At 43.5% G+C, this 25,416-nt stretch overlaps 2 protein-coding genes and 1 long non-coding RNA gene across 3 annotated transcripts; all 3 read right to left on the bottom strand.

Annotated features, from left to right (window-relative positions):
• Nucleotides 1-1,340: 1,340 nt before the first annotated feature.
• On the bottom strand, nucleotides 1,341-7,773 carry LOC138675101 (guanylyl cyclase inhibitory protein-like). The gene is made up of 6 exons (XM_069763082.1): nucleotides 7,603-7,773; nucleotides 6,324-6,456; nucleotides 4,368-4,517; nucleotides 3,450-3,555; nucleotides 2,617-2,743; nucleotides 1,341-1,913 (listed from the first exon to the last, which is right to left on the bottom strand). Exons 1-6 carry the CDS (start codon nucleotides 7,668-7,670, stop codon nucleotides 1,856-1,858), a joined length of 642 nt encoding a protein of 213 aa, XP_069619183.1. The 5' UTR covers nucleotides 7,671-7,773; the 3' UTR covers nucleotides 1,341-1,855.
• Nucleotides 7,774-11,826: 4,053 nt separating this feature from the next.
• LOC138675097 (E3 ubiquitin/ISG15 ligase TRIM25-like) lies at nucleotides 11,827-15,014 on the bottom strand. The gene has a single exon (XM_069763079.1). It carries the CDS (start codon nucleotides 14,949-14,951, stop codon nucleotides 13,200-13,202), a length of 1,752 nt encoding a protein of 583 aa, XP_069619180.1. The 5' UTR covers nucleotides 14,952-15,014; the 3' UTR covers nucleotides 11,827-13,199.
• A 5,989-nt stretch (nucleotides 15,015-21,003) lies between these two features.
• LOC138675104 (uncharacterized) lies at nucleotides 21,004-23,287 on the bottom strand. Its single transcript, XR_011320640.1, has 3 exons — nucleotides 22,683-23,287; nucleotides 22,322-22,473; nucleotides 21,004-22,232 (listed from the first exon to the last, which is right to left on the bottom strand). It is a non-coding gene; the product is annotated as an uncharacterized lncRNA (long non-coding RNA).
• Nucleotides 23,288-25,416: the final 2,129 nt, after the last annotated feature.

Raw genomic sequence — 25,416 nt, 5'->3', positions numbered from 1 at the left:
GCTCCCCCTAGTGGTGACTGCAGACAGGATCTTATCATGTATCTCTGTATACAGGGAGCTCCCCCTAGTGGTGACTGCAGACAGGATCTTATCATATATCTCTGTATACAGGGAGCTCCCCCTAGTGGTGGCTGCAGACAGGATCTTATCATGTATCTCTGTATACAGGGAGCTCCCCCTAGTGGTGACTGCAGACAGGATCTTATCATGTATCTCTGTATACAGGGAGCTCCCCCTAGTGGTGACTGCAGACAGGATCTTATCATGTATCTCTGTATACAGGGAGCTCCCCCTAGAGGTGACTGCAGAAAGGATCTTATCATGTATCTCTGTATACAGGGAGCTCCCCCTAGTGGTGGCTGCAGACGGTGTTATCATGTATCTCTGTATACAGGGAGCTCCCCCTAGTGGTGACTGCATACAGGATCTTATCATGTATCTCTGTATACAGGGAGCTCCCTCTAGTGGTGACTGCAGACAGGATCTTATCATGTATCTGTATACAGGGAGCTCCCCCTAGTGGTGACTGCAGACAGGATCTTATCATGTATCTTTGTATACAGGGAGCTCCCCCTAGTGGTGACTGCAGACAGGATCTTATCATGTATCTCTGTATACAGGGAGCTCCCCCTAGTGGTGACTGCAGACAGGATCTTATCATATATCTCTGTATACAGGGAGCTCCCCCTAGTGGTGGCTGCAGACAGGATCTTATCATGTATCTCTGTATACAGGGAGCTCCCCCTAGTGGTGACTGCAGACAGGATCTTATCATGTATCTCTGTATACAGGGAGCTCCCCTTAGTGGTGGCTGCAGACAGGATCTTATCATGTATCTCTGTATACAGGGAGCTCCCCCTAGTGGTGGCTGCAGACAGGATCTTATCATGTATCTCTGTATACAGGGAGCTCCCCCTAGTGGTGGCTGCAGACAGAATCTTATCATGTATCTCTGTATACAGGGAGCTCTCCCTAGTGGTGGCTGCAGACAGGATCTTATCATGTATCTCTGTATACAGGGAGCTCCCCCTAGTGGTGTCTGCAGACAGGATCTTATCATGTATCTCTGTATACAAGGAGCTCCCCCTAGTGGTGACTGCAGACAGGATCTTATCATGTATCTCTGTATACAGGGAGCTCCTCCTAGTGGTGGCTGCAGACAGGATCTTATCATGTATCTCTGTATACAGGGAGCTCCCCCTAGTGGTGGCTGCAGACAGGATCTTATCATGTATCTCTGTATACAGGGAGCTCCCCCTAGTGGTGGCTGCAGACAGAATCTTATCATGTGTCTTTGTATACAGGGAGCTCCCCCTAGTGGTGTTTAGAGACAGACAGAATTTAATCACATAGCACTTATTTTATTTCATGACAATACAAAGGATTTTGAGTATTAGAAAATAAATTATTCTACACAATATAATGAGCCAAGTTCAGGTGAATTGATCAGAAATTCACACCCTAAATTTTTGTTGTTCTTTTTTTTACCAAACATCATGATAGGGATTTTTAGTGGAAGAGAGTTTATGGTAATCAAAATTGTTGGAAAATCTAACGAGACTGTTGGAGTCTCCTTTATACCAGGAGCTGATGGCATCTGTCACCCAGGAGGTGAATGTCTCTGCAGGTTCCCAGCACCGGAGATATTGGACATGGAGATGAGACCGTGGGGGCAGGGAGGTCCCCTGACTTCTGGGCCATTGATATGAAATTGCCAGTCAGCTTCTCTCCATGCCATAATGGCTGATAACAGGGAATAATAGATCCAACACTGCAGCACACGGAGACACAATTTTAAGTTCATGGTCAGTCCCAGTTTTTTTTCGTGGCTGGTCCTGTGGTTTCATCAAACCCTTTAAGTATTAGAAGAGCAAATTTCCCGCTGATTCGAATATTGCCTGACGAGATGCTGCCTGCCGGACACAACAAGAGAAAGGATTCATCAAATTCACGAAAGCAAATGTGAAATATGGTGAAAACACAATTAGGTAGAAAAATATTTATAAAACAGGATCCTACATCCGGGAGGGATTAGATAAAGGTTCTAAGAAGCCGTCCTCACCGGCTGCCTCCTTCCCGTTACTGGAGTGCTAGTCTCTATGGACGGATAGGAAGCAAGATCGGTCACCTGTTTGCTTAGATTTGTGATTGGCCACAGCAGTCATGTGACAGGAACAGTGAAGACGTCCCATTCCTGTCACCTGACTGCTGTAGCCAATCACAGGACTCAGCGGTCATGTGACTGAGAATGGAACCTCATGGCAATCTGTCCCTCTCGGAAGTGATGGAGGCTACAGTTGGTGATTTTTAAAGTTTCCACATGTGAAAAATTTTCACAAAAATTCTACTTTTTATAAAAATGTTTGAAGAAGTCAGACAGCCCCATTAATAAGATGGGGTGGATTTTTTTGTATTATTGGCAGCATTTGAACAATGAAAAGGAGAAAGAAGATGAACCCAAGGAAAGTAAATATTAATGTGCCGACAGTTCTAATTTATGCAGGTGAGTTCCACAAAGAGGCAGAGAATATGCAAATATGTACAGAAGAGACGTTTCTGGATGTGGCTAAAAGTCGGCGCTAGTGATTGGCAGGTAACACGCTTTCTCTAGAGGACCTGGAATGCAGGCGAATGCACTTTGGCGGTCGTTGTATCTCCACGGTACTGAGATCACACTCCAACATCTCCCGAATCCACTCATCATCCAGAGAGCCATCCACAAACTCCTGGAGACTGATGATGGCTGAAAGACACACAAAGGAGATCACTGTTATTGACTACAGGTTGACAGCGTTGAAACTAATAATTGAGGTTGAGGCTCTGGGCGCTTCATGCCGTCAACTTGGGCTCACTGATTGGCTGCAGCGCTGTCGAAGTGACATCAGCAGCCCAGACAATATCTAGAGCAGTGGTGGAGAATCAGCGCTGGACCCTTGGGAGGATGAGTAAAGGGGGCAGGAGTAATAAAACACTCCTTCACATTAGGGGAATTTTTTTTTTTTGTGCTTTTGTTTTTTCCACCACTCCTTCCAAGGGTCATCTATAACTTTTACCTTTCCATCCCCATAGTCGCACGAGGACTTGGGTTTTTTTGCACAATGAGATATATTATTATATCCTGACTGTCCACAGCCTCCACTAGGGGGAGCTCATGAGCTTAGTGTAGACTGTTTATCCAGTTTATACACTGGAGCTCCTCAACTCCACCGATGGTGACAGGAAGACAGAAATGTTTCATATTTCTAAGAGTCAATGCAGGGGATTTGATGAAAGAAACAGACTCACAATTAGAGATCAATCAGGTCAAAATTATAGACCTAAAAGTCTTATTATCATGTAATTTTTAAGTCTTGGTATATGAAAAAGCCTCATTTCCATGGAAAAACGGACAGCAATGGAGCATAACCTTTAACTTTTCCACAACAGAACATATTTTCATGATGCTTTACCGTTATGGTCTTTGTCCAGGCGAATAAAAATGCGATTCGTGCACTCTTCTGCCGTCGGTGGATTGACTTTGGCTATTGAAGCAGCGATGCTCATTTTATACACTGTCTGTAGAAGAAAAATAATTACTTGTAACACCATAGAGATGAACAAATCATTCGGAAGTGAGTCAAATTCACCTCGAATTTCACCAGGATCTGAATTTTTTGTGATTTTATTGGCAAAAAGATGAACGAATAACTCGGAACGAGTCGAATTCACCTTGAATTTAACCAGTATCTGAATTTTTAGTGATTTTATTGACAAAAATCCAACAAAATAGGGGCTATTCCCCTATTTTACTGGATTCAAAAGCACCAAAAAGGGGATGAAAAAAGTAATACTCACTCACTCATTAAAAAAATCAATGGGCCCTGTGGTGCGAAGAACATCAGAAACCTGTGAGTGAAGACTGGACCGGAACAACTAAGTACTCAACTTCGTAGACAAGGGGAAGGGAGTAATAATTTGCCTTTATTTTTTGCATATTTTGCACTGGGCATAATCGGACATATTTAATTGGGTTTGAAAAATGTTGATGCCAATAGAATTTCCCATCCGAATTCGAGAAAATTGCTAATTTTGAACTTTTGCAAACTCATGGATCACCAAAGATTATAGCTATGTCGCCTAAGTTCCCCCCACTTTTTCCTAAAACATCCCATAAACAGTGACTGATTTGGTTGGAGTTATAGTAGTTGACGCATCCAGCTCTGAAATTTGAGAAGGTCCAAAGACCCATCTATCATATTGGGAGACACACAATAGGTGGTGGAGGTTAAATAAGGACCAAAAGCTCTAAGATACACCTGTGAAAAAAGTATGTCATAAGCTCGCAACCATCTAAGTCCAATTTAGTTCTACCAAAGATTTACACAAACCTTCATGATATCCAACATTTCCAATCGGGTGATGGCTCCGTCACTGTCCTTGTCGTATAACTTAAAAGACCACTTGAGTTTGTCCTCTGAAGTCCCGTGAGCAAGCATACTGATGGCCGTGGCATATTCTCGGAAGTCTACTATTCCGTCCTATAACCAGTAAAGTGACTTGATCAATGAAAACATTACTTATTTATCACAACAAGGTGAAGAGTAAGCAGTTTATAACCTTTATATTTAGCCATGACGCCCTTCTTTCACTGATCAATTTCCTCTAATAAATTGTCATAAGCCTAAGTCCCCGGAAGCCAAAATATTCAAAGGCCTCCATAGACATTTGACAAAACCCCACCAGAATCTGCCAATCGGCTGGTGGACTAATGTGTAAGGGGCCTCCCAACTCTCACCATCAAGCAGGGGAGAAAAAGATCTGGTCTATTGGATCTCTATTCTCTAACTATGTTGCATATTTTGCTCTTTGTGAGTCAAGCCACTACATGAGGATTCTGGCAGCAGCTCTCATAGAAAACACAGTAGAGCTCCACCAAGCCGGGCAGATGTGTCGGGAAATCAGGAGTGGTAGCATTTGGCTGAATGATCATTCTGCCAACTGCTGTCGAATGTTTAAGGGGGTCCTAAGTTATTATGCTTGATATAATTGAGCTTTTAACTTGTGCTGAGACTTCTTGTTGTGAAGGGGCTGCCTAAAAGTACAACCTCTTAGCTCGAAAACACACGCACCTCAGAAACCTAAATATGTAAATAACAAGGGAGTGTGGAGACTTAAGAAATGACTTCATGTATCACACATAGGATTGAAACCTAATATTCGAGTTCTTCCCTCACCCAAGAAACCATAAATCAAAGTCCCTTTCCCACAATCCCAAATTTTAAAATATCAAACTGGCAAATCCTGTGTGTTTTTCAGGTTAATCCCAACTAATAACGTGAAAAAACTTTAGAAATGTATTATTCTAGTGTCTCACGAGAATGCTTTTACCAGAAGAGCTTCAACCCCTAAAAATCAGAAGATCCTATGATTTGATTCATGGAAAAAAGTTGAGCCAAAGATTGAGACTAAAGATGAGCAATTTGATTTAATGTGCATCAAATTGATGATGAATTTTCAGGGATTTGCTGAATTCAAACAATTTGTGATATGATTTGGGCAAATCGCCTAAAATTATTACTATTTCACACTCTGCAGAAGATTTCAAGACCTCGGGTACTGCCGGATGGGCTTCCCTAAAATGCCTTGAAGCTATCACATCACATTATATAACAGGTGGGATTATCATAACTTGCATTCTGGCCTTCATAGCCTTCCAAAGCAGAAAATTCAGCAGTCATTTTGTGATGAATCTGGATAATGAATGAACGCCACAGCTCATGACTTTACCCATAGAAATAGTGAGAAAAAGCCATAAAACAATGAAAAAAACTGCAGAGAGTATGTAAAAGCAATGAATGAAGAAGATTGGTGTGTGAGGAAATAGAATATGGGAGGGTTTCTGAGACATATACAGTAAGTCTTTTCAGGGGAATTGGAATCATAGCAAATCGTATTTGCTGGGAAAATTTGACAAATTTGAATTTCAAAATATTTGCTTATCTCTAGTCCAGACCCATCAATGCAAGACAATGAAAGTAGCATAACTTATTAGTCTGAAACCAGAGAAGGGTCAGAACAAGGGTTAGGTGAGGTAGACCACTGCTCGAGCACCAATAGAGAGAGAAGAATTTGTGCTACTTACCGTACATAGGAAGCAACTGAAGAGAATGAGCAACATGTGGCATTGTCTATAAATGTAAGAGTCGTCCAAACACTTTGCATGGACCACTGAAGTGGGAACCAATGGTGGTGAGGTAGGTTCAGAAGCCCTTCCTTTGGGCACACCATACATCTCCCTTGGCTGCTTTATGAAAAATTACATTTATCAATTCCATCCCTCTTACCCCATTGTCATCCAGTGCTCTGAAAATCTGTTCTGCATACTCGGAGGATTGCTTTCCCGTCGTGCAATCACAGAAACACTTGCGAAATTCATGGAGGGTGATGAGACCACTGGGACACTCCTGGACAAATTTTCTGTTAACAAATAGTCGAAAATTCATGTTATCTCCAAGTGGGACTTCCTTAACGTATGGGAACAAGAGCTCAGAAGAAGCTAAGGCTAGGGTTTTATTGTTTAACTCCATGGTTGAGTGAAGGGATGTCAGGAACATCCCTGGTGGTCTATGGTATTGAGGAGTCTTAAAATAGTGAAAGTTGTCTATGCTAGTGAGGGGTATAATGGTAATATTTCTAGTTTTGTACAGTAGTGACGTAGAAATGTAAAGTCTCTGAGGTTCTTAGGGTAGAGGTAGAATTTATTTCCTCATCACTGGTGGCGGTGTCAAAGCATGGACCGCGAGACCAATAGCAAGCCAAGTAGTTTGCGCCCCCTAAACTGTGAACTGTTACCACTCCCTAGTTTTTTTCTGTTTTTTTATTTCTGAAATCAGACATAACATTGTTAAAATAAAAATGTATACATGATATTTTTATTTTACTTTTAATTTTTTACACTTTTTGTTTTATTTAGGTACTTTATTACCTTAGCCCTATCCCTACCTGTATCCATAAACCTATCCCTATCCCTGCCTGTAGCTCTAATCCTAACCAAATCCCAAAACCTAAGCTCTAACCCTTACAGTAACCCAAAATCTAACCCTACCCCTAACTCTAGTTACACACAGTATACAGGACAGGAGGAGTGGTACTGTGCAGTGTATATCTACAGGAGAGGAGGAGTGGAATTGTGCGATTTATAGATACAGGACAGCAGTGTGTCAATGACGCCTTCTGGACATTTGTGAAGTCAGCAGTCTTCCCCATGATTGTGGAGCTACTGAAACAGACTAAGGGACCTTTTATAAATGCTTAGGAAGCCTTTGCAGGTGTTTTTTTTTGCTAATTATTCTAATTTACTGAGATAATGACTTTTGGGTTTTCATTGGCTGTAAGCCATAATCATCAACATTAACAGAAATAAACACATGAAATAGATCACTCTGTAATGACTCTATATAATATATGAGATTCACTTTTCATATTGAAGAACTGAAATAAATTAACTTTTTGAGGATATTCTAATTTTTTGAGAAGCACCTGTATGTCTCTTTGGCTTGAGTAGATTCCCCCTTTACGTCTGGTTGTGGTTACAGCTAAGCAACATACATACAAAAAAATTACCTATACCATGCATGAAGCTCCAAAACGACAACTCCATTCTTCCTTGGCATCGACGCTACTTGACCCATCACTGAATAAACATCAGGAAATTAGTCTCAGCCTACGAATGTGGCCGAGTTTATACGAGATTACAGATTAAGGGCCGTGCATCACCCAAATTAGATTGCAAGTATTTAATCTGCTCAGACGCTCTGGATTGACGCTAATGTGATTACATGTATGTTAATCCAACGACAACATGGCACCGTCTGAGCTCTGACAACTGCCCGACGTCTCCACCGGTAGGTATCTCTTCCACGACCCTCACACACGTGCACAATGCTGGCAGTGTTTTATTACTTCTCAGAACACAAGATCGGGCATGTTGAAATATAACTACCTAATTATAGTCCTCTAATATCTGAGGTCTTCATGACGTGATGGGTTTTTATGACGCCTAGGGTTCTGCTGAAGAGCTGAAGATGAAAAATGAAAATGGGTCTTGGAAAATGGTGACATAAGAAAAATTGTTTTTTATTTTTTTTACTTTCCGATTTTTTTTTTTCACCAATTAAGTAATAGTAAAAAAAACTATACATGTTTGGTATCTTTGTACTTGTACTGATCTGGAGAATCATATTGTAAGGTCAGTTTTATAGAACAGTGAACATGGTAAATATTGTGGCATTGCACTTTGTTTTGCTATTTCAAGCCACTTGGAAATTTTTTCCAATTTTCCAGTACACTTTATGGTAAAATCAATGGCGTCATTCAAAAGTACAACTCGTCCCACAAAAAAAAATCAAGCCCTCATATTGACGGAAAAATAAAAAAGTTACGGCTCTGGGAAGAAGGGTAGGAAAAATATGAAAACAGTACATGGAAAATCGCAAGCTAATGAAGGGGTTAAATAAGAGAAAAAACTTTCCACTTCTGACTTGGTGACAGGTTCTGATTACCACTTCATCATTTCATACAGACAAGTCAGGAGATGATTCCTATAGATCTAGAAAACTCTCAGTTTTCCTCCCCTGAATGTTCCTCTGTCCGTTCCTCTAAGCTCCGTCTGGTTCATCAACGTCCATTGTCCTAATTTAGGTTAAATCTCGGTCGCAGTCAGAAAAGGACAGCCGGTGTTCACGAGGCAGAACGATCCTCTTAAAGTACACGACACTCAAGGTAATAAGGACTTGACATAGAAAAGAGACAAGACGGCGGCGTCGCACCTTCCGAGCTGTCATTTGTGTTGTTAAGATCAGTTTCTGTAGAAGATTTCTCAGTTTATTTTTCTTTTACTTTGCGGCCTCATTTAGAGGCTCCAACTTATGTCCCTCGTGTTCTCCAATCAGACTGCAGGATTCACAGAACTTCTAGAGTTGTCTATTGGTCATGAGTGGCTTGACACAAGGAATGCCTTTTCTTAAAAAATCCTTCCAAGGCTGCAGTTATCCTGGTTGCTTGTGCACCTTTTTCTACCACACTTTTTCCACTCACCTTTCCATTAATATTCTTGAATACAGCGCTCTGTGAACAGCCGGCTTCTTTAGCAATGACCTTTTGTGGCTTCCCCTCCTTGTGGAGTGCGTCAATGACGCCTTCTGGACATCTGTCAAGTCAGCAGTCTTCCCCATGATTGTGGAGCTACTGAAACAGACTAAGGGACCTTTATAAACGCTTAGGAGCCTTTTTCAGGTGTTTTTTGTTAATTATTATAATTTACTGACATAATGACATTTGGGTTTTCATTGGCTGTAAGCTATAATCATCAACATTAACAGAAATAAACACGTGAGATGGATCACTCTGTGTGTAATGACTCTATATATGAGTTTCACTTTTTGATTTGAAGAACTGAAATAAATGATGATATTCAAATTTTTTGAGAATCACCTGTAGGTGCAATATTAAAATCCTTTAAATCTATCAAGATGCTTTTCAGTTGTATAACGAACAAACAATGGGAAAGAATTTATCAGTTTTTCCGCTAGTCTTCTGGTGTCAGATAGTTGCAACCACAGTTCTGCAAAATGGCTGGGACTTTTTACCAGGATGGGGTCAGGATGAGGGACATATATACTAGGATGGGCCCAGAATGGGGACATATGTACCAGAAAGCCCAAGATGGGGGATATTACTGCAAAATGGGGGATGGAGGGTCAATTCGTATTTACATATAGGATTTAGAACGCTACAATGGCCCATACATCTAACCATCAGTCAGGGGCAGAGGACTCAGGTCCAATTTTTGCATCTGGGCCTATCTGACTACAATTACGCCTTTGGCTAAAATGGAGGGACAGGTACTCATATAGGCTCTTGCTATTATGTTAATGTTAATTTATATTTTATAGATCCAACCCCAAAGGAAAATATTTCCTGCACGTCATTATACATTAGTAGAGGATCAGTCATTAAAAACTACATTGAGCTCTGAGCTTTTCACATTTGCGCACCCTGTACTGTAGGATACATTTTTGCATTTCCACAGGAATCTCGTTTTTTTTGTTCCTTGAATATCTTGGTTAGGACTACAGTACAAAAAAAATATTCCAATTTTTTAAATTCAGGAAATGTTACACTTTTGCTTAGCCTCACCCATTTTTGTTTGTCATTTTAGACCTTCTTAGTCAAAGAACGGTATGATGTGCACAGTCAAACACTTCATGACATAAGAGGCTCTCATCACAAGGAAACAGAAATCTATCATAGGCTGTAAAAGGAAAAATAATTTTTATCTGCTTTGGGTTCTAAGCAAAAACGATACTTACAGAGACAATCAGCATGGCACCATATAAGTAAATGAATGATAAAGAATATAATCGTCAATCATGGCAGGTAGCCAGCTGAATAAAAAGGACTATTCGATACGGACTAATCGCTAAACAGAACACTGAAAAAAACACATGGCAGAAAAGCCAAGAGAAACGACCAAAACAGTCCAGTATACATATAAAAGTGAAAATACTTTATTAATACAAAGTAATAAGGACAAAAAAGCCATCAGGCCAAGAGATGGCATGCAATACATGAAACCAAAATGACAACGGTAAAAATAGCAGATGTGCACACATGCCAGAACCACACAACACAAAATATAAATACAAATAAATCTCCCCGTCACAATATGGCGGTATAAGAGAGGGTGCCCAAAGGGGTATATTCACACAACTAGCAGAGTAAATAATGCTCTGAAAATCAGAGCAACATGATATATCAGCAATAAAGATAGACAATATGCATGTTGGAAACTAATACCTTACTTGTGGACGGCACCAATGTGGGGGTTCCTGGGATGTGTGCACACACCCCAACGCACGTTTCGGATATTATCCTTCCTCAGGGGGCATGCCCTCTCTTATACCGCCATATTGTGACGGGGAGATTTATTTGTATTTATATTTTGTGTTGTGTGGTTCCGGCATGTGTGCACACCTGCTATTTTTACCGTTGTCATTTTGGTTTCATGTATTGCATGCCATCTCTTGGCCTGATGGCTTTTTTGTCCTTATTTCTATGTATTAATAAAGTATTTTCACTTTTATATGTATACTGGACTGTTTTGGTTGTTTCTCTTGGCTTTTCTGCCATGGGTTTTTTTCACTACTTTAGGTTCTGTACAGAAGGGAAAATCATTCCAGGAATGAAGCTGTGCTGATACATGAGATCTGGACAGTCTGAAACAAGTAATAGGTTATAAAGGAGGTCTAAGGATGAATGACAGGATGAAAATTACAGCCTGAAACACATTAGATGGCTGTCAGCCGAACAATGCTTTGGCCAATTGTTTGGCCGACAGCCATCTGAGCCGACTCTACCAAATATAGGAAAGCTCATTCGGCTCCTCCTGTCTTCTCTATGAGAAAGCCACCATCTTACACGTTGGCCCGATGGCTTTACTCAGGGAGAACAATGTAATCGGCCATCCGAAATTGGACATGACTGATCGATAACACTCCAGACCATCCATCGGCCGGTGCTCCCATACACATTAGAATGTCAGCCAACCCCGGCCGGGTCCCCAACAGTTTCGGACGACATTAGTCTAATGTGTATGGGATCCTTCAGCCACTAACACATCCACAAATCATCTCTTCCATGTCAGAGGAGTCAATAGACGTTGTTTCATCTTATTATACTGTTAAAATTGCAAAGTGCCTGTAAAAATAATAAACTTTATAATTTACCAAGTATGACAACACTCCATTCTCCTCTGTAACTCAATAGTGTACAGAATTCATCCAAAAATAAAGTATAAAGAACAAATCTTTATTAATTACTCACAGAAAATGCTAAAAACAGATAAAATACAATTCAGATAATAAACAGGTGGTGTCTTAATTACATACAAAACTTACTGGCAGATTAAAAGCAGATTAATAAGCCTCTGGCTCCAATGGAGAAATGTATAGCAGATTTTACATATAAATATATACAAAATAAAGATGGTAGCTATACTCCACTGCTTGGAAAAGTCACTTACATATATTAAAATAAGGTATCATCTAAAAGTCTAAATAAACATAATTTCTATAAATCATTGGACAACCAAGCAATGAAAAATAGTATTCATCTATTATACAACAGCTTGATCTGCTGTGCAAAAGCCTATAAGGTGCTAGTTGTTAGATGTAACATGTTAGTGGCTTTAAATATACAAAAAAGGGAGAAAACAGCCGGTCATGAAAAATGCAATAAAATGCTGGTGTAACAGAATATATTATTTATAGCATAGAATAAATAAGTGCTATTGAGAATGCACATATATAAATGCATGGGTTGCAAGAAATGATTTTTATGTTTAAATAATGTGGCTGGTAAGGAAAGGAAATAAGATAGTAAATCAAAGTAAGATAATATATTTACCACCAGTCCACCCCGACGCGCGTTGTGCCTTTTGGCTTCCTCATGAAGGGTATGAGTGGAGGAGCCATGCCTGTATTTTATATATGGACAGACAGTATATGGAATCCCTTTCCAGTAGTATTAGCAGCTGTGTGCTCCTCTGATGTGGGGCACCAGCATCACCTGCAATTACAAATGGCAGCTCTGTACTGCGCTGACGTAGGCCGCCACCATCACCTGAATCATCAACCGCGGCATCAGACGGCATCCCAATGCATCTCCCATGCGCACCTACCCTCAAGAAGGTGCGTCACAAGGCGGGCAGGGCTGGGATGGCGTCGTATAGACACGTTGCCCTGGAGATGGTGACAAAAACATCCACCGCAAGAGAACGGCTCCCAGTGGAAAACTAGGGCACAATAACACCATTTTGTGGTTGCAAGACAGACTGCAATAATCTATGATCATGTATTTGTTGCTGAAATTAAATTGACTATCAGATATAGCGTTCTATGGGGGCATTAAATGACCAAACATAATATAGAGAGAAAAGTAAAGAATTATCAGTAGCAAAGAAACAAAAAAATGTAGAAAAATATATAAATAATAAATAAAAACAATAAAAACTAATTCTCTTGTTGGTTCTCGGAAGAAATGAAAGCCTAGATGTAGCCCCTCTCACTGGTGCTCCCTAGAGTCCCTATTGGCTGATTACTCCACCAATCATATTCTAATCTCAGTCGCTGGGTAGATTTCTTCTAGGACTATGTTTTCTCTCAGCTGCTCCCCGATATCTTTATAGAACCACCACATACACATAACGCAGCATGTAGAGGCTCGGAGAAGGCGGCAGTGAAGGTGTGTAAGTGTCTGATGGGGTCACACAGCTCATAAAAGGACAACTGCCCGGCCTCATAATCCAGACATATCCTGAACCGATCACTGGAGATCTGGTGAGGTAACGGGATAATTTTACTGTCATGTATCACTGAATAATGATTAATATTCCCCAGCACTTTATATAAACACCAGGACTTGTTATTAGATGCAATAATTGACTTCGCTCCACTCCTGTCTATACTGGGGTAACACATCCCCACCATCCACCATACAGATCCACTGATCTCCACATCCCAGTAATGTTGTCCTGAGGTAAATCTCCTCACGCTCATCACCTGAGGATAATCCTGGAATCTCTCTGCTGTTTCTGGACGATTCTGTCTTATTCTTGTCCAGGTTGCAGTTTTCCTGTCGTCTGATACAAGGAGATTATTACCAGCCGTGTTTACATCCAGGAATATGTCCGCAGGATCCTGAACATAGAAGATCACATGTATATCTCTTATAGCAGATAATGTGTGTGAGATCAGCTCCGCACCCCGATCACCTCCATCATGTCCTCCTGTTTCCTCATCACCTCCATCATGTCCTCCTGTGTCCTCATCACCTCCATCATGTCCTCCTGTGTCCTCATCACCTCCATCATGTCCCACTATGACCTCACCATGTCCCAAACAACGACCAAACAAGTCACTCGCTCCTCTAAGACAGTCAGTGGATACTAGCGGTACGACCTCACAACGTCGCAAACAAGGACCAAACAAGTCACTGAGGGCTGCTGAACTGTCACCGGTGTCTCGCTCCTCTAAGACAGTCAGTGGATCCGTCATGTTACACAGCTCCTCAATGTCCCTCATCTTCCTGGACAGATCGTCCTTCTTTCTTTCCAGTTTCTGGATCACTTCAGATAGTGAGAGTGACTCCTGCTCTTCCTGCCTTTTGATATCACTCAGGACCTTCTTCTCCAGGATGTCCATCCGTCTCCTGATCCAAGTAAACCAGGCAGTGGCTCTCTTGCCTTCTCCAGATGCTTTTTTTTTAGCTTTTCTCTTGCACTCCTCCAGACTACGGACTCTTTCCTGAGTCTTCTTTCTCTTTGTGTTCAGTTTCTGGAGACCATTTCTCAGTTTCTTCTTCTTCTTCTCAGAGGCCTCATCCAGAGTCTCCACCCGATGTCCCCGATGTTCTCCGACCAAACTGCAGGACACACAGATACAAGCCTCGTCCTCAGTACAGTAATATTCCAGGATCTTCTTATGGACAGAACATTTCCTGGTCTCCAGAGAAGTGCTGGGATCAGTGAGGACGTGTTCTGGTCCGTTGCTGTGAACCCTCAGGTGATTATCACATAGAGAAGCTTCACACAGCAGACAGGATTTAGCAGCCGGTACCGGAGAGTGAATGCAGTAAGTGCAGCAGATCCCGGTGATCTCCTCCTGATGTGGCTGAGTAGACAGGACATTCTCCACTACATTACACAGAGTTATGTTCTTCTGTAGTGGAGGCCGCTTGTGAAATGTTGCTCTGCATTCAGGACAGGAATATTCTCCATACCTGCCCTCTGTATCCCGCACTCCATCAATACAGACCCGGCAGAAGTTGTGTCCACATCTCAGGGTTACAGGATCTGTATAAATGTCCTTACAGATAGAGCAGATCAGCTCATTTCTTAGACCAGCAGACGCCATTGCTCAGAGCAGAAAGAAGGAAGAAGAATTTTGTGATTCATATTTACCAGAGAAGGTGTGGCTAAACTTGTTTTTCTGGTTTTATTCTAAACACACTGATAACAAAGAACATTATTGTTGTGCTGTTCCGTGCAGAGGCGTAGCTAGAGCTTTTGCCGCCCGGGGCTGTTCCCGAGTTTGGCTCCCCCTCCCCGCTCAATGCACACAAAGGTTACCAAAAATGGTTTTCCTGTTTTGTAGAACTTAAACTGGGCCTAATGGTGTCACCCCCACATGCCAAACCTGTGACTTAATACCACCACACCATGACCAGGCCACATAGTGACCGAATAATACTACATACAAGGGACAAATACCACAACACCATTTCCAGACCACATATTACCACCACATAGTGACTGAATACTACAATACTGATCAGTAATAAAAAAAAAACCACAATACTATCACCATAAGTGCCAGTATTCACAGGAGATCTGTACTTAGTATGCAGTGTCTGTGTAGAGGTAATACAGAGATCACTGGTGACATTATACACAGGACCTCTATATAGTATACAGTGTATAGTGTCAGTGTATAGGTAACACTGACTCACCAGTGACGTCTCTAGGTGAAGTCCTTCATCTTTCATCCAGCACAGACCGCCATCATTCCTTCCAGCCAGGACTCGTTTCTGCAGGAAATAACACAGTTATCTAGAGCTCCGCTTGCAGAACACATTACTTAATTTTTCACAACTTCTACATTACACCACATGAAGATAAAAAGGCGATATAGTGTCACTCTGCACAGTAACAGGACCGCCCCCCCATTTAAAACAGTATACTCAAAAAATAAAATAAATACATCACTGCAGTAATAATATCCCTTAATTATCCCCTATGCCTATGGTAACACTATTCCCCACCCTGGCCCCGTTTATCTCATTCCTGGCTCCAGCCATATGTTCTCGCATCCTGCCCTCATGAGTATCCATTCTACTCCATATGATCTCCCCATCCTGCCCCACCAGCCTCCATCGTATCCGTCCTGCCCCATGATCCAATCCTGCCCCGTGTCTCCAATCATGCCCCGTATCTACATTCTGCCCCGTATCTACATTCTGCCCATGCCTCAAGTCCTGCCCCCAGTGTGTCCAGCATATTACCCCCATGTTGTCCAGCAATCTGCCCCAGTGTGTCCAGCATATTACCCCCATGTTGTCCAGCAATCTGCCCCAGTGTGTCCAGCATATTACCCCCATGTTGTCCAGCAATCTGCCCCAGTGTGTCCAGCATATTACCCCCATGTTGTCCAGCAATCTGCCCCAGTGTGTCCAGCATATTACCCCCAGTGTGTCCAGCAATCTGCCCCAGTATGTCCAGCACTGCCCCCAGTGTGTCCAGCAATCTGCCCCAGTGTCCAGCCTTTCCCCAGTGTGTCCAGCAGTCTGCCCCAGTGTGTCCAGCATATTACCCCCAGTGTCCAGCATTGCCCCAGTGTGTCCAGCATATTACCCCCAGTGTGTCCAGCAATCTGCCCCAGTGTCCAGCATTGCCCCAGTGTGTCCAGAAGTCTGCCCCAGGGTCTCCAGCATTGCCTCAATGTGTCCGGAAATCTGCCAAAGGGTCTCCAGTATTGCCCCAGTGTGTCCAGCATTCTGCCCCATGGTCTCCAGTATTGCCCCTGTGTGTCCAGCATTCTGCCCCATGGTCTCCAGTATTGCCCCAGTGTGTCCAGCAATCTGCCCCATAGTAGTCTCCTGTATTGCCCCAGTGTGTCCAGCAATCTGCCCCATGGTCTCCTGTATTGCCCCAGTGTGTCCAGCATTCTGCCCCATGGTCTCCAGTATTGCCCCAGTGTGTCCAGCAATCTGCCCCATAGTAGTCTCCTGTATTGCCCCAGTGTGTCCAGCATTCTGCCACATGGTCTCCTGTATTGCGCCAGTGTGTCCAGCATTCTGCCCCATGGTCTCCAGTATTGCCCCAGTGTGTCCAGCAATCTGCCCCATAGTCTCCTGTATTGCCCCAGTGTGTCCAGCAATCTGCCCCATGGTCTCCTGTATTGCCCCAGTGTGTCCAGCATTCTGCCACATGGTCTCCTGTATTGCCCCAGTGTGTCCAGCAATCTGCCCCATGGTCTCCAGTATTGCCCCAGTGTGTCCAGCATTGCCCCCAGACAGACATAAAGAAAAAAAAAAAAAAGTAAAATCCTCACCTCTCCCGTTCCTAGCGCAGGTCCGGTCCGGTGCAGCCAGTCAGCGTCTCTCTGTCCTGAGCGGCGCGCACAGTAGTGACGTCATCGCGCCCTCTGCTCTGAGACGTCGCAGAGTCAGAGGACGCTGAAGCCGCAGGAACCAGGAGAGGTGAGTATTAGAGCGTGGGGCGGGGCCGGGGGTGGGGGGAGCTGGCCCTGGTCGTGGCGGCGGACGGCGCCGCCCGAAGATTTAAAGGGGCGTCTTTTTTTTTTTTTTTCTTCTCCTGCAGCGCCGGCCGCCCCCCGCATTGTGCCGCCCGGGGCGGACCGCCCCCCCCCCCCCCCCGCACCCCCCTTCCTACGCCACTGGTTCCGTGTAAGTTATGCTCCTCAGTTTCTATGTGTTTCCATGCTGTGTTTATCTGTCCTTACATTTCTGCTCTGCTGCCACCTAATGGCCTTTTTCCATATGGCAGCTTGTTATTAATTAAATGGAACCTGTCACCCCCAAAATTAGCCTATAAACTAAAGCCACCGGCATCAGGGGCTTATCTCCAGCATTCTGTAATGCATTCTGTAATGCTGTAGATAAGCCCCCAATGTACATGAAAGATAAGAAAATCAGGTTATATTATACTCACCCAGGGGCGGTCCTGCTGCGGTCCGGTCAGATGGGTGTGGCGGTCCTGTCCAGCGCCTGCCATCTTCATACGATCACGTCCTCTTCTTGTCTTCTTGCTGCGGCTCCTGCGCAGGCGTACTGATTTGCCCTGTTGAGGGCAGAGCAAAGTACTGCAGTTAAGTACTGCAATTTAGGATCACAGTGCAGAGCCATTTTGTTGGTGACTGCAGAGTAATACTGACAAGTAGGCTGGAGTCACACACAACGTACAAAAAAACTGTCCGATTTTGTCTGTCAAGAATTACACTAATGGTGATCTGTGTGCGATTTTTTTCTCTAAAAAGTATCCGTGTATCATCCGTATGGCGAGATTTTCTCGCACATTTGCAAAATGAGCAAATGATAGATCCCTGGCCTGAAAATCATTACAAATTAATGTGGGACCCTATTTATTGGCTCAATAACAAGTCTCCTCCTCCTAGCTTGGCTTGAGAGTGTTTGCTGGTGTATTTTTTAGCTGATTTGTCTGCAACATGTCATATAGGCTAACCTTTAACCCCACTGAGAAGGCGCTTTTACACTGGGTTTTGTCCCAGCTTTTTGGGGCACCTTACCCAGTGATTGTGGATCCGAGGAGGCGGAGAAGAATGTGGGTCCATCCACTTATGAGGCGACAGGCGACTAAAGGGCATTTTCACCGTCTGTATACTTCACTACACAGCCATCCAGACAAATTTTACCAATATACTCAGATGAGCCTGGTATCACGTATAAGGACACTGTGATGAGCAAGTCTATTTCAGCAGACAGAGGAGCGGCTTCTACTTAATTTACAGTATGTCCAAAAACTGTATATTGCATATGTCTTTGATGTATTTTCTACACACACATTTCCCTTTTTTGGGCAGTCTTTGTTTTTTTATATCATTATGCCTTTCACATTACCTGCTCTTTGTATTTCTGCTATGTTCCCTAGGCATTGTATACCTGCTGTAACTTGTTGAGGCAGGGCTTACTGTAGTATGCACTCTCAATTAAATGTTATGCTGCCGTAATCTTGGTATGATGATGCATGGATATGTCCTAACCCTTATGTTTTTTTTTCTATTCTAGCTTTCTAGCAACTGGCCTGTCCTACGCAGCACGACATCTGGAGTTCCTAATCGGCAAATCCACAATTTCATTGTTCGGGCTACGTGATCACAAATTTTGCCCCGATTGCATCAATCGGTCATGCCTGACAGTGTTCTTATCCTTATTGTGCTGATGTTTTTATCCTCTGCTTCTACATGAAGTGAATAAAGTACCAAGTTTTTACTTTTCACTGTCTCGTTGAGCTGGATTTTCTTTCTTTGCTTTTTGTACGTAAGCCACCCAACTCTGGCTCCCAATATTATAATTATAAAGAATACTTTTCGGTAGTGCTGTTGGCCCTGGTCGACAGCACATACATGTTTCCAATTGTTGATATTGGGGCCTATGGTAGAACAGGAGACTCCCAAGTTTTCCATACTTCCTTTATGGGTCATCATATGTGCAGCGCCCCAGGGTCCTGGTCGTTGCAGTAGTATCATTCTCCTCTAGGGGGGAGTGATGTTACGTTTGAAGGCAATAAAGGAGATCTCTTTACCAGGTACCACAATGCATGCAACACATTTCATACTCCAGTCCACCAGGGGGAGCTACGCTCCTATTTATTAGGGCACTCTTCACACTAGGTAAAACTGGTGGCCTGGATAGGAAGTGAGGCAGATACTAGCTGAGCTCGGCTCAGGCAGTCGCTGGCTTAGCTTCGGCTCAGGTAGTTGGTCCCTGACAGGGGTGGAATCCTGTCAGAGGCCTAGACTGAGGGTCACGGAGCTGTGCCTGCCCAACGTGCGGCAGTTCCCAAGAAAGGACACGAACAGAGAACTGTATTGTAGAGAGTGAGACGGAAGTCATAGCAAAAGGAGAGGAAACCAGAAGGAGTTCTGCCCTGCACAGGCTGCCTCCTGCCGCAGGATCCGGTAGCCAAAACACCGAGGGAGCAACAGTCCTTTATGCCTTGCTCCAGAGACCGGCAGGACAGCTAATTTCACGTTACTGATCCGCCCCATACCCAGGAGTCGCGGTGACACCCACGAGAGGCCGGGGCGTGCTAGAGTCCCTGTAAAAAGCCTCAGGCCACTGGTCATACGGATTGTCCTATCCATCTGGGGGACAGAGAGAGAGATAACATCTAGAACATCTACAACAGTTGTGAGGACCTCAGTGAGAGGCTCAGCAATAAGGTGCTACAACACCCAGGTGCTAGAGGAAGGCTACTGATTCCCACCTGGATAAGGGGACTCTGGATTTGCCTTCAGACCGGCCGGACTCTGTCTGCCCTGTGATCTGGTGCTCTGGACTGTGGATGCTGAAGCCTTCAGTAAAAAGGTAAAGAGACTGCAACCTTGTGTCCTCGTTCTTCACTGCGCCACACACCATCCACCATCTACACACTGGGAAGCCCTGGGGACATACTTCACCTGTGGAAAGGTATACCATCTAGCTGCCATAACATCACCCCAGCGGACCCCGAGCAGCGTCGGTCACCCTGACCGAATACCACAGGTGGCGTCACAAACACTTTCCCCTTAAAGACCTCTCCCCCCCTTTTACACGGACGTCCCTAGGGCCATGGACCGGGTCAGCCACCGTGGCATCCCCCTTAAGAACCGAAGGACCAAGTACCGAGTACCCCACAACCCTTGGGGGCGCTCCATATGCGCAATAATCAGACCTCCCACCTTCACATCAGCTACCACGGTCTAATCTTGAAGCTGACCCTTATGTAATGGTTGGTGATGAGGTCTTTCAATTAATCAGGAACCTCATGAGGCCCTATCTGTGTAGAACCCTGGACCACTGGCGTCAAATCTTTATTTTCCACCTTTCCCGTGCACGACGCCTGGTGGAGTGTGCCTTTGGCATTCTGAGTGCAAAATGGCGTGTTCTACAGTCTGCTATTCAATTAAGTGAAGAAAATGTTAATCAAGTCATCAAAGCATGTATTGTTCTTCACAACTTCACAAGAATTCAAGACTGTAGTGCAAATGCTGGTGATGATGTGGAGGATGCAAATAATGTCCTGACTACTTCACATGGAGATCATGCACGTCATCCACCCTCTGGACTTAAAGTGCGGGATGTGTTTACTAATTATTTTGTTTCACCAGAGGGATCTACTCCGTGGCAAGATAATGCAGTGTCTGTTATAATGTTGTTTTGGTTATGTGTGTAAAATAAACTGATGTTACATTTTCAAAATTGTGATGTGTTTTTCAAAATGTGTTCACAAAATTATGATATAAACATCATCTATATACTGGAAAAAAGAAACACACATTTAACTATCTCAGTTTACTGACATAATGTTTGTATGTCACAATAACCATATTCACATCATATGGAAGTTATGGGCACTATTATCAGCCCTCAAACCAGGTTTTTTTAAGCATAATAAAATATAATAAAAAAAATAAAACCATAAAAACAAAAATAAGAAAAAAACATTACAAATTTATTGTAATGAGCAAGAAGAAGGTGGAGGAGATGGCGGGGCAGCAACCTGCGTGCTTTGGCTACTTTGTGTGCCTAATTGACCATGAGCTTGAGTGGTGCCTGAGGCTGCATGATGGAGCATGGAAGAGACTGGGTGTGGAACATGCTGGTACTGAGCATTTTGGTATTGCTGAAGACAATCCTGGGTATTGGAAGTACCCATTTGTGGATACCCCAGAATGTCCATGTCGACCATACCCATGTAGTGGCCACTCTCCTACACTGGGTATGGTTAAGTGACCATACTGGTGAAGTGCAGCTGGTGGCATGAAATGGCCATGTTGTGGCCGGTGTTGTATTGGGCCTTCAGGTATTTGTGGTGAAGGACTCCATGTGGGAGGGGGTTCACTATTAGATCTTGTGTTCTCCTCTGGTTGTACAGCCATTTGGAGAATGTCTTGCTGTGAAAGTTGCCATCTTTCAAGGGAAGACAATATTGGAATGGGGTTATTGGGTTGGGTGCATGCATCTAAAACTATTTGAAGTGCACCTCTGGCCCGCAGCCTCACTTCTCGAGGGATTGGGCGGAGATACCATGCCAGACTCCATGCATAGGCCTCTTCCCCATCATCATTGGCAGTGCGGGACAGGTAGTTCAATACCCCAGTATCCACTTGCCGTTTAGTCCCAGTGGTGGCAAGCTCCCTCCTGCGGCAGCCCGGCGTGAGACAACTGTAGGCTGTGGTGAGGTATCAATTGGGATTGTTGGGCAGCTACTCTGCCCATGATCCTTCTGTTTTTCATTTGGCTCCTGTCCCGCAGAAGGGCATGCTGGTGGTGGCTGTTGGAGACTTGTTGACGGTGGGGAAGATGCTCTAGCCTATTCTTCCCCTTGACCAACTGGGTCGATGTGGACCTCCGAATCTCAACCAGTCTCCCGCTCAGTTATGTTTGATTCTGTTCTGCTTTTCATAAAAAAAAACAAAAAAAACATTATTTCATACTGTAAGACCACGTGGCAAATGTGTGGTGTACTGACTCAAGCACTTACAGACAGAGATCAAGAACTGGAGCGAGAAAATGTAACTGATCATAGTATATATTTTCTCTTTTTGGGTCCCTCTGACCCAGTCCTGGCCCAATTCTGACGCTCTCTGCGGAACTGGTCACGGCAGCTCTGCCATCGTCTCATGACATCAGACACTGCAAAGTAAACCAAAAAATGTTTGACATTAAGATGACAGAGCAACTATAGGCAAATGTAGGTTAAAGCCTAGTGGCATGCTACTTGACAAGTGTAAACTTTAAAACAGCAAGTCTAGCAAGCATAACATCACATATGATGTTATTTTGCATTTGTTGGTTCATTTTAAGTAATTCATTTTTTTTAAAAAACTTAGGGTAGTACTTACTAATTTCATGCTGCACCTGAGGTGTACTCTCTTCATATGTAGCAAACAATTGCCGGCAGATACGCTTCCATGAGGCGTCCTTGCAGGCACGCATAATGAGTATCACGTACATCCCCTATTTCGGGCCTCTCCTGCACTAAAACGATCAGAAGCTCGACATTAATTTGCCTTGTCATCTTGCTGTACTCCGTGGAGTCGTGCTGATGGCTTGTTGTCGAACTTCCCAAGCTAATTAGCATGCCAAAGCTTCCTGAATAATAGCTGAGGCAATTTCCTGTCACTGGGCCAATGCCTGAGAATTTTTTGCAAGTCACATGCATGGTCCGTGTGCTGTGCTTTTTTTTTTTCGCACCCATAGACTTGCATTGGCGAGACTCGGCCAAGATACAGTTAGGGCCAGAAATATTTGGACAGTGACACAAGTTTTGTTATTTTAGCTGTTTACAAAAACATGTTCAGAAATACAATTATATATGTAATATGGGCTGAAAGTGCACACTCCCAGCTGCAATATGATAGTTTCCACATCCAAATCGGAGAAAGGGTTTAGAAATCATAGCTCTGTAATGCATAGCGTCCTCTTTTTCAAGGGACCAAAAGTAATTGGACAATGGACTCTAAGGGCTGCAATTAACTCTGAAGGCGTCTCCCTCGTTAACCTGTAATCAATGAAGTAGTTAAAAGGTCAGGGGTGGATTCCAGGTGTGTGGTTTTGCATTTGGAAGCTGTTGCTGTGAGCAGACAACATGCGGTCAAAGGAACTCTCAATTGAGGTGAAGCAGAACATCCTGAGGCTGAAAAAAAAGAAAAAATCCATCAGAGAGATAGCAGACATGCTTGGAGTAGCAAAATCAACAGTTGGGTACATTCTGAGAAAAAAGGAATTGACTGGTGAGCTTGGGAACTCATAAAGGCCTGGGCGTCCACGGATGACAACAGTGGTGGATGATCGCCGCATACTTAATTTGGTGAAGAAGAACCCGTTCACAACATCAACTGAAGTCCAGAACACTCTCAGTGAAGTAGGTGTATCTGTCTCTAAGTCAACAGTAAAGAGAAGACTCCATGACAGTAAATACAAAGGGTTCACATCTAGATGCAAACCATTCATCAATACCAAAAATAGACAGAAAAACACCTCAAGAAGCCAGCTCAGTTCTGGAAAAGTATTCTATGGACAGATGAGACAAAGATCAACCTGTACCAGAATGATGGGAAGAAAAAAGTTTGGAGAAGAAAGGGAACGGCACATGATCCAAGGCACACCACATCCTCTGTAAAACATGGTGGAGGCAACGTGATGGCATGGGCATGCATGGCTTTCAATGGCACTGGGTCACTTGTGTTTATTGATGACATAAGAGCAGACAAGAGTAGCCGGATGAATTCTGAAGTGGACCGGGATATACTTTCAGCCCAGATTCAGCCAAATGCTGCAAAGTTGATTGGACGGCGCTTCATAGTACAGATGGACAATGACCCCAAGCATACAGCCAAAGCTACCCAGGAGTTCATGAGTGCCAAAAAGTGGAACATTCTGCAATGGCCAAGTCAATCTCCAGATCTAAACCCAATTGAGCATGCATTTCACTTGCTCAAATCCAGACTTAAGACGGAAAGACCCACAAACAAGCAAGACCTGAAGGCTGCGGCTGTAAAGGCCTGGCAAAGCATTAAGAAGGAGGAAACCCAGCGTTTGGTGATGTCCATGGGTTCCAGACTTAAGGCAGTGATTGCCTCCAAAGGATTTGCAACAAAATATTGAAAATAAAAATATTTTGTTTGGGTTATGTTTATTTGTCCAATTACTTTTGACCTCCTAAAATGTGGAGTGTTTGTAAAGAAATGTGTACAATTCCTACATTTTCTATCAGATATTTTTGTTCAACCCTTCAAATTAAACGTTACAATCTGCACTTGAATTCTGTTGTAGAGGTTTCATTTCAAATCCAATGTGGTGGCATGCAGAGCCCAACTCGCGAAAATTGTGTCACTGTCCAAATATTTCTGGCCCTAACTGTATGCAGACAATCGCAGCATGCTGCGATTTCACTCGCAAGAATAATACGGCTGAGAGAAAACGGATGATGGGAGCTGCTCCATAGATTAACATTGGTCCGAGTGCTATGCGATTTTTTTATCGCATAGCACTTGTCCGTATTATATGGTAGTGTGACTCCAGGGTAGACAGATTCAATGAAGGCAGATGGCAGTGCTGATTCTGTTAGTTAGTGCTGATCGCTGTATCATAAGCTGGGGTTAGATACATGAAGTGTATCATGTGCACAACTAATTTAAGCGTGGGATAACACTCCGCATATCTAGATACAGGGGTCAGTGTATTGTATCACATGATGTGATTGGATACACTGGTCTGGGGCGTATTCGTCAAGATTGGTTTAGATACACTGGTCTTGGCCGTATCTCGCATGATGGGATTAGATACACAGGTCTAGGGTGTATCCATTACCCATGCCCATAATGGGATTAGATACATGGGTATGGGGCAAATCACACATGATGGGATTGCATATACCGGTCTGGGGCGTATCATGCATGCCAATGATGGGTTTGGATACACAGGTCTGGGGCGTATCACACATGCCAATGATGGTGTTAGATATATGGTTCTTGGGTGTATAACCTATGCCCAAGATGGAATTAGATACACGGATCTGGAGTGTATCACCTATGCCCCTGATGGGATTAGATACACTGGTATGTGGCATATCAC

This window comes from Ranitomeya imitator, chromosome 4 (assembly GCF_032444005.1).
Source record: "Ranitomeya imitator isolate aRanImi1 chromosome 4, aRanImi1.pri, whole genome shotgun sequence".
Taxonomy (NCBI): Eukaryota; Metazoa; Chordata; class Amphibia; order Anura; family Dendrobatidae; genus Ranitomeya; species Ranitomeya imitator.
The sequence above is the reverse complement of the archived record's forward strand: the minus strand, read 5'-3'. Positions and strand labels throughout refer to the sequence as shown.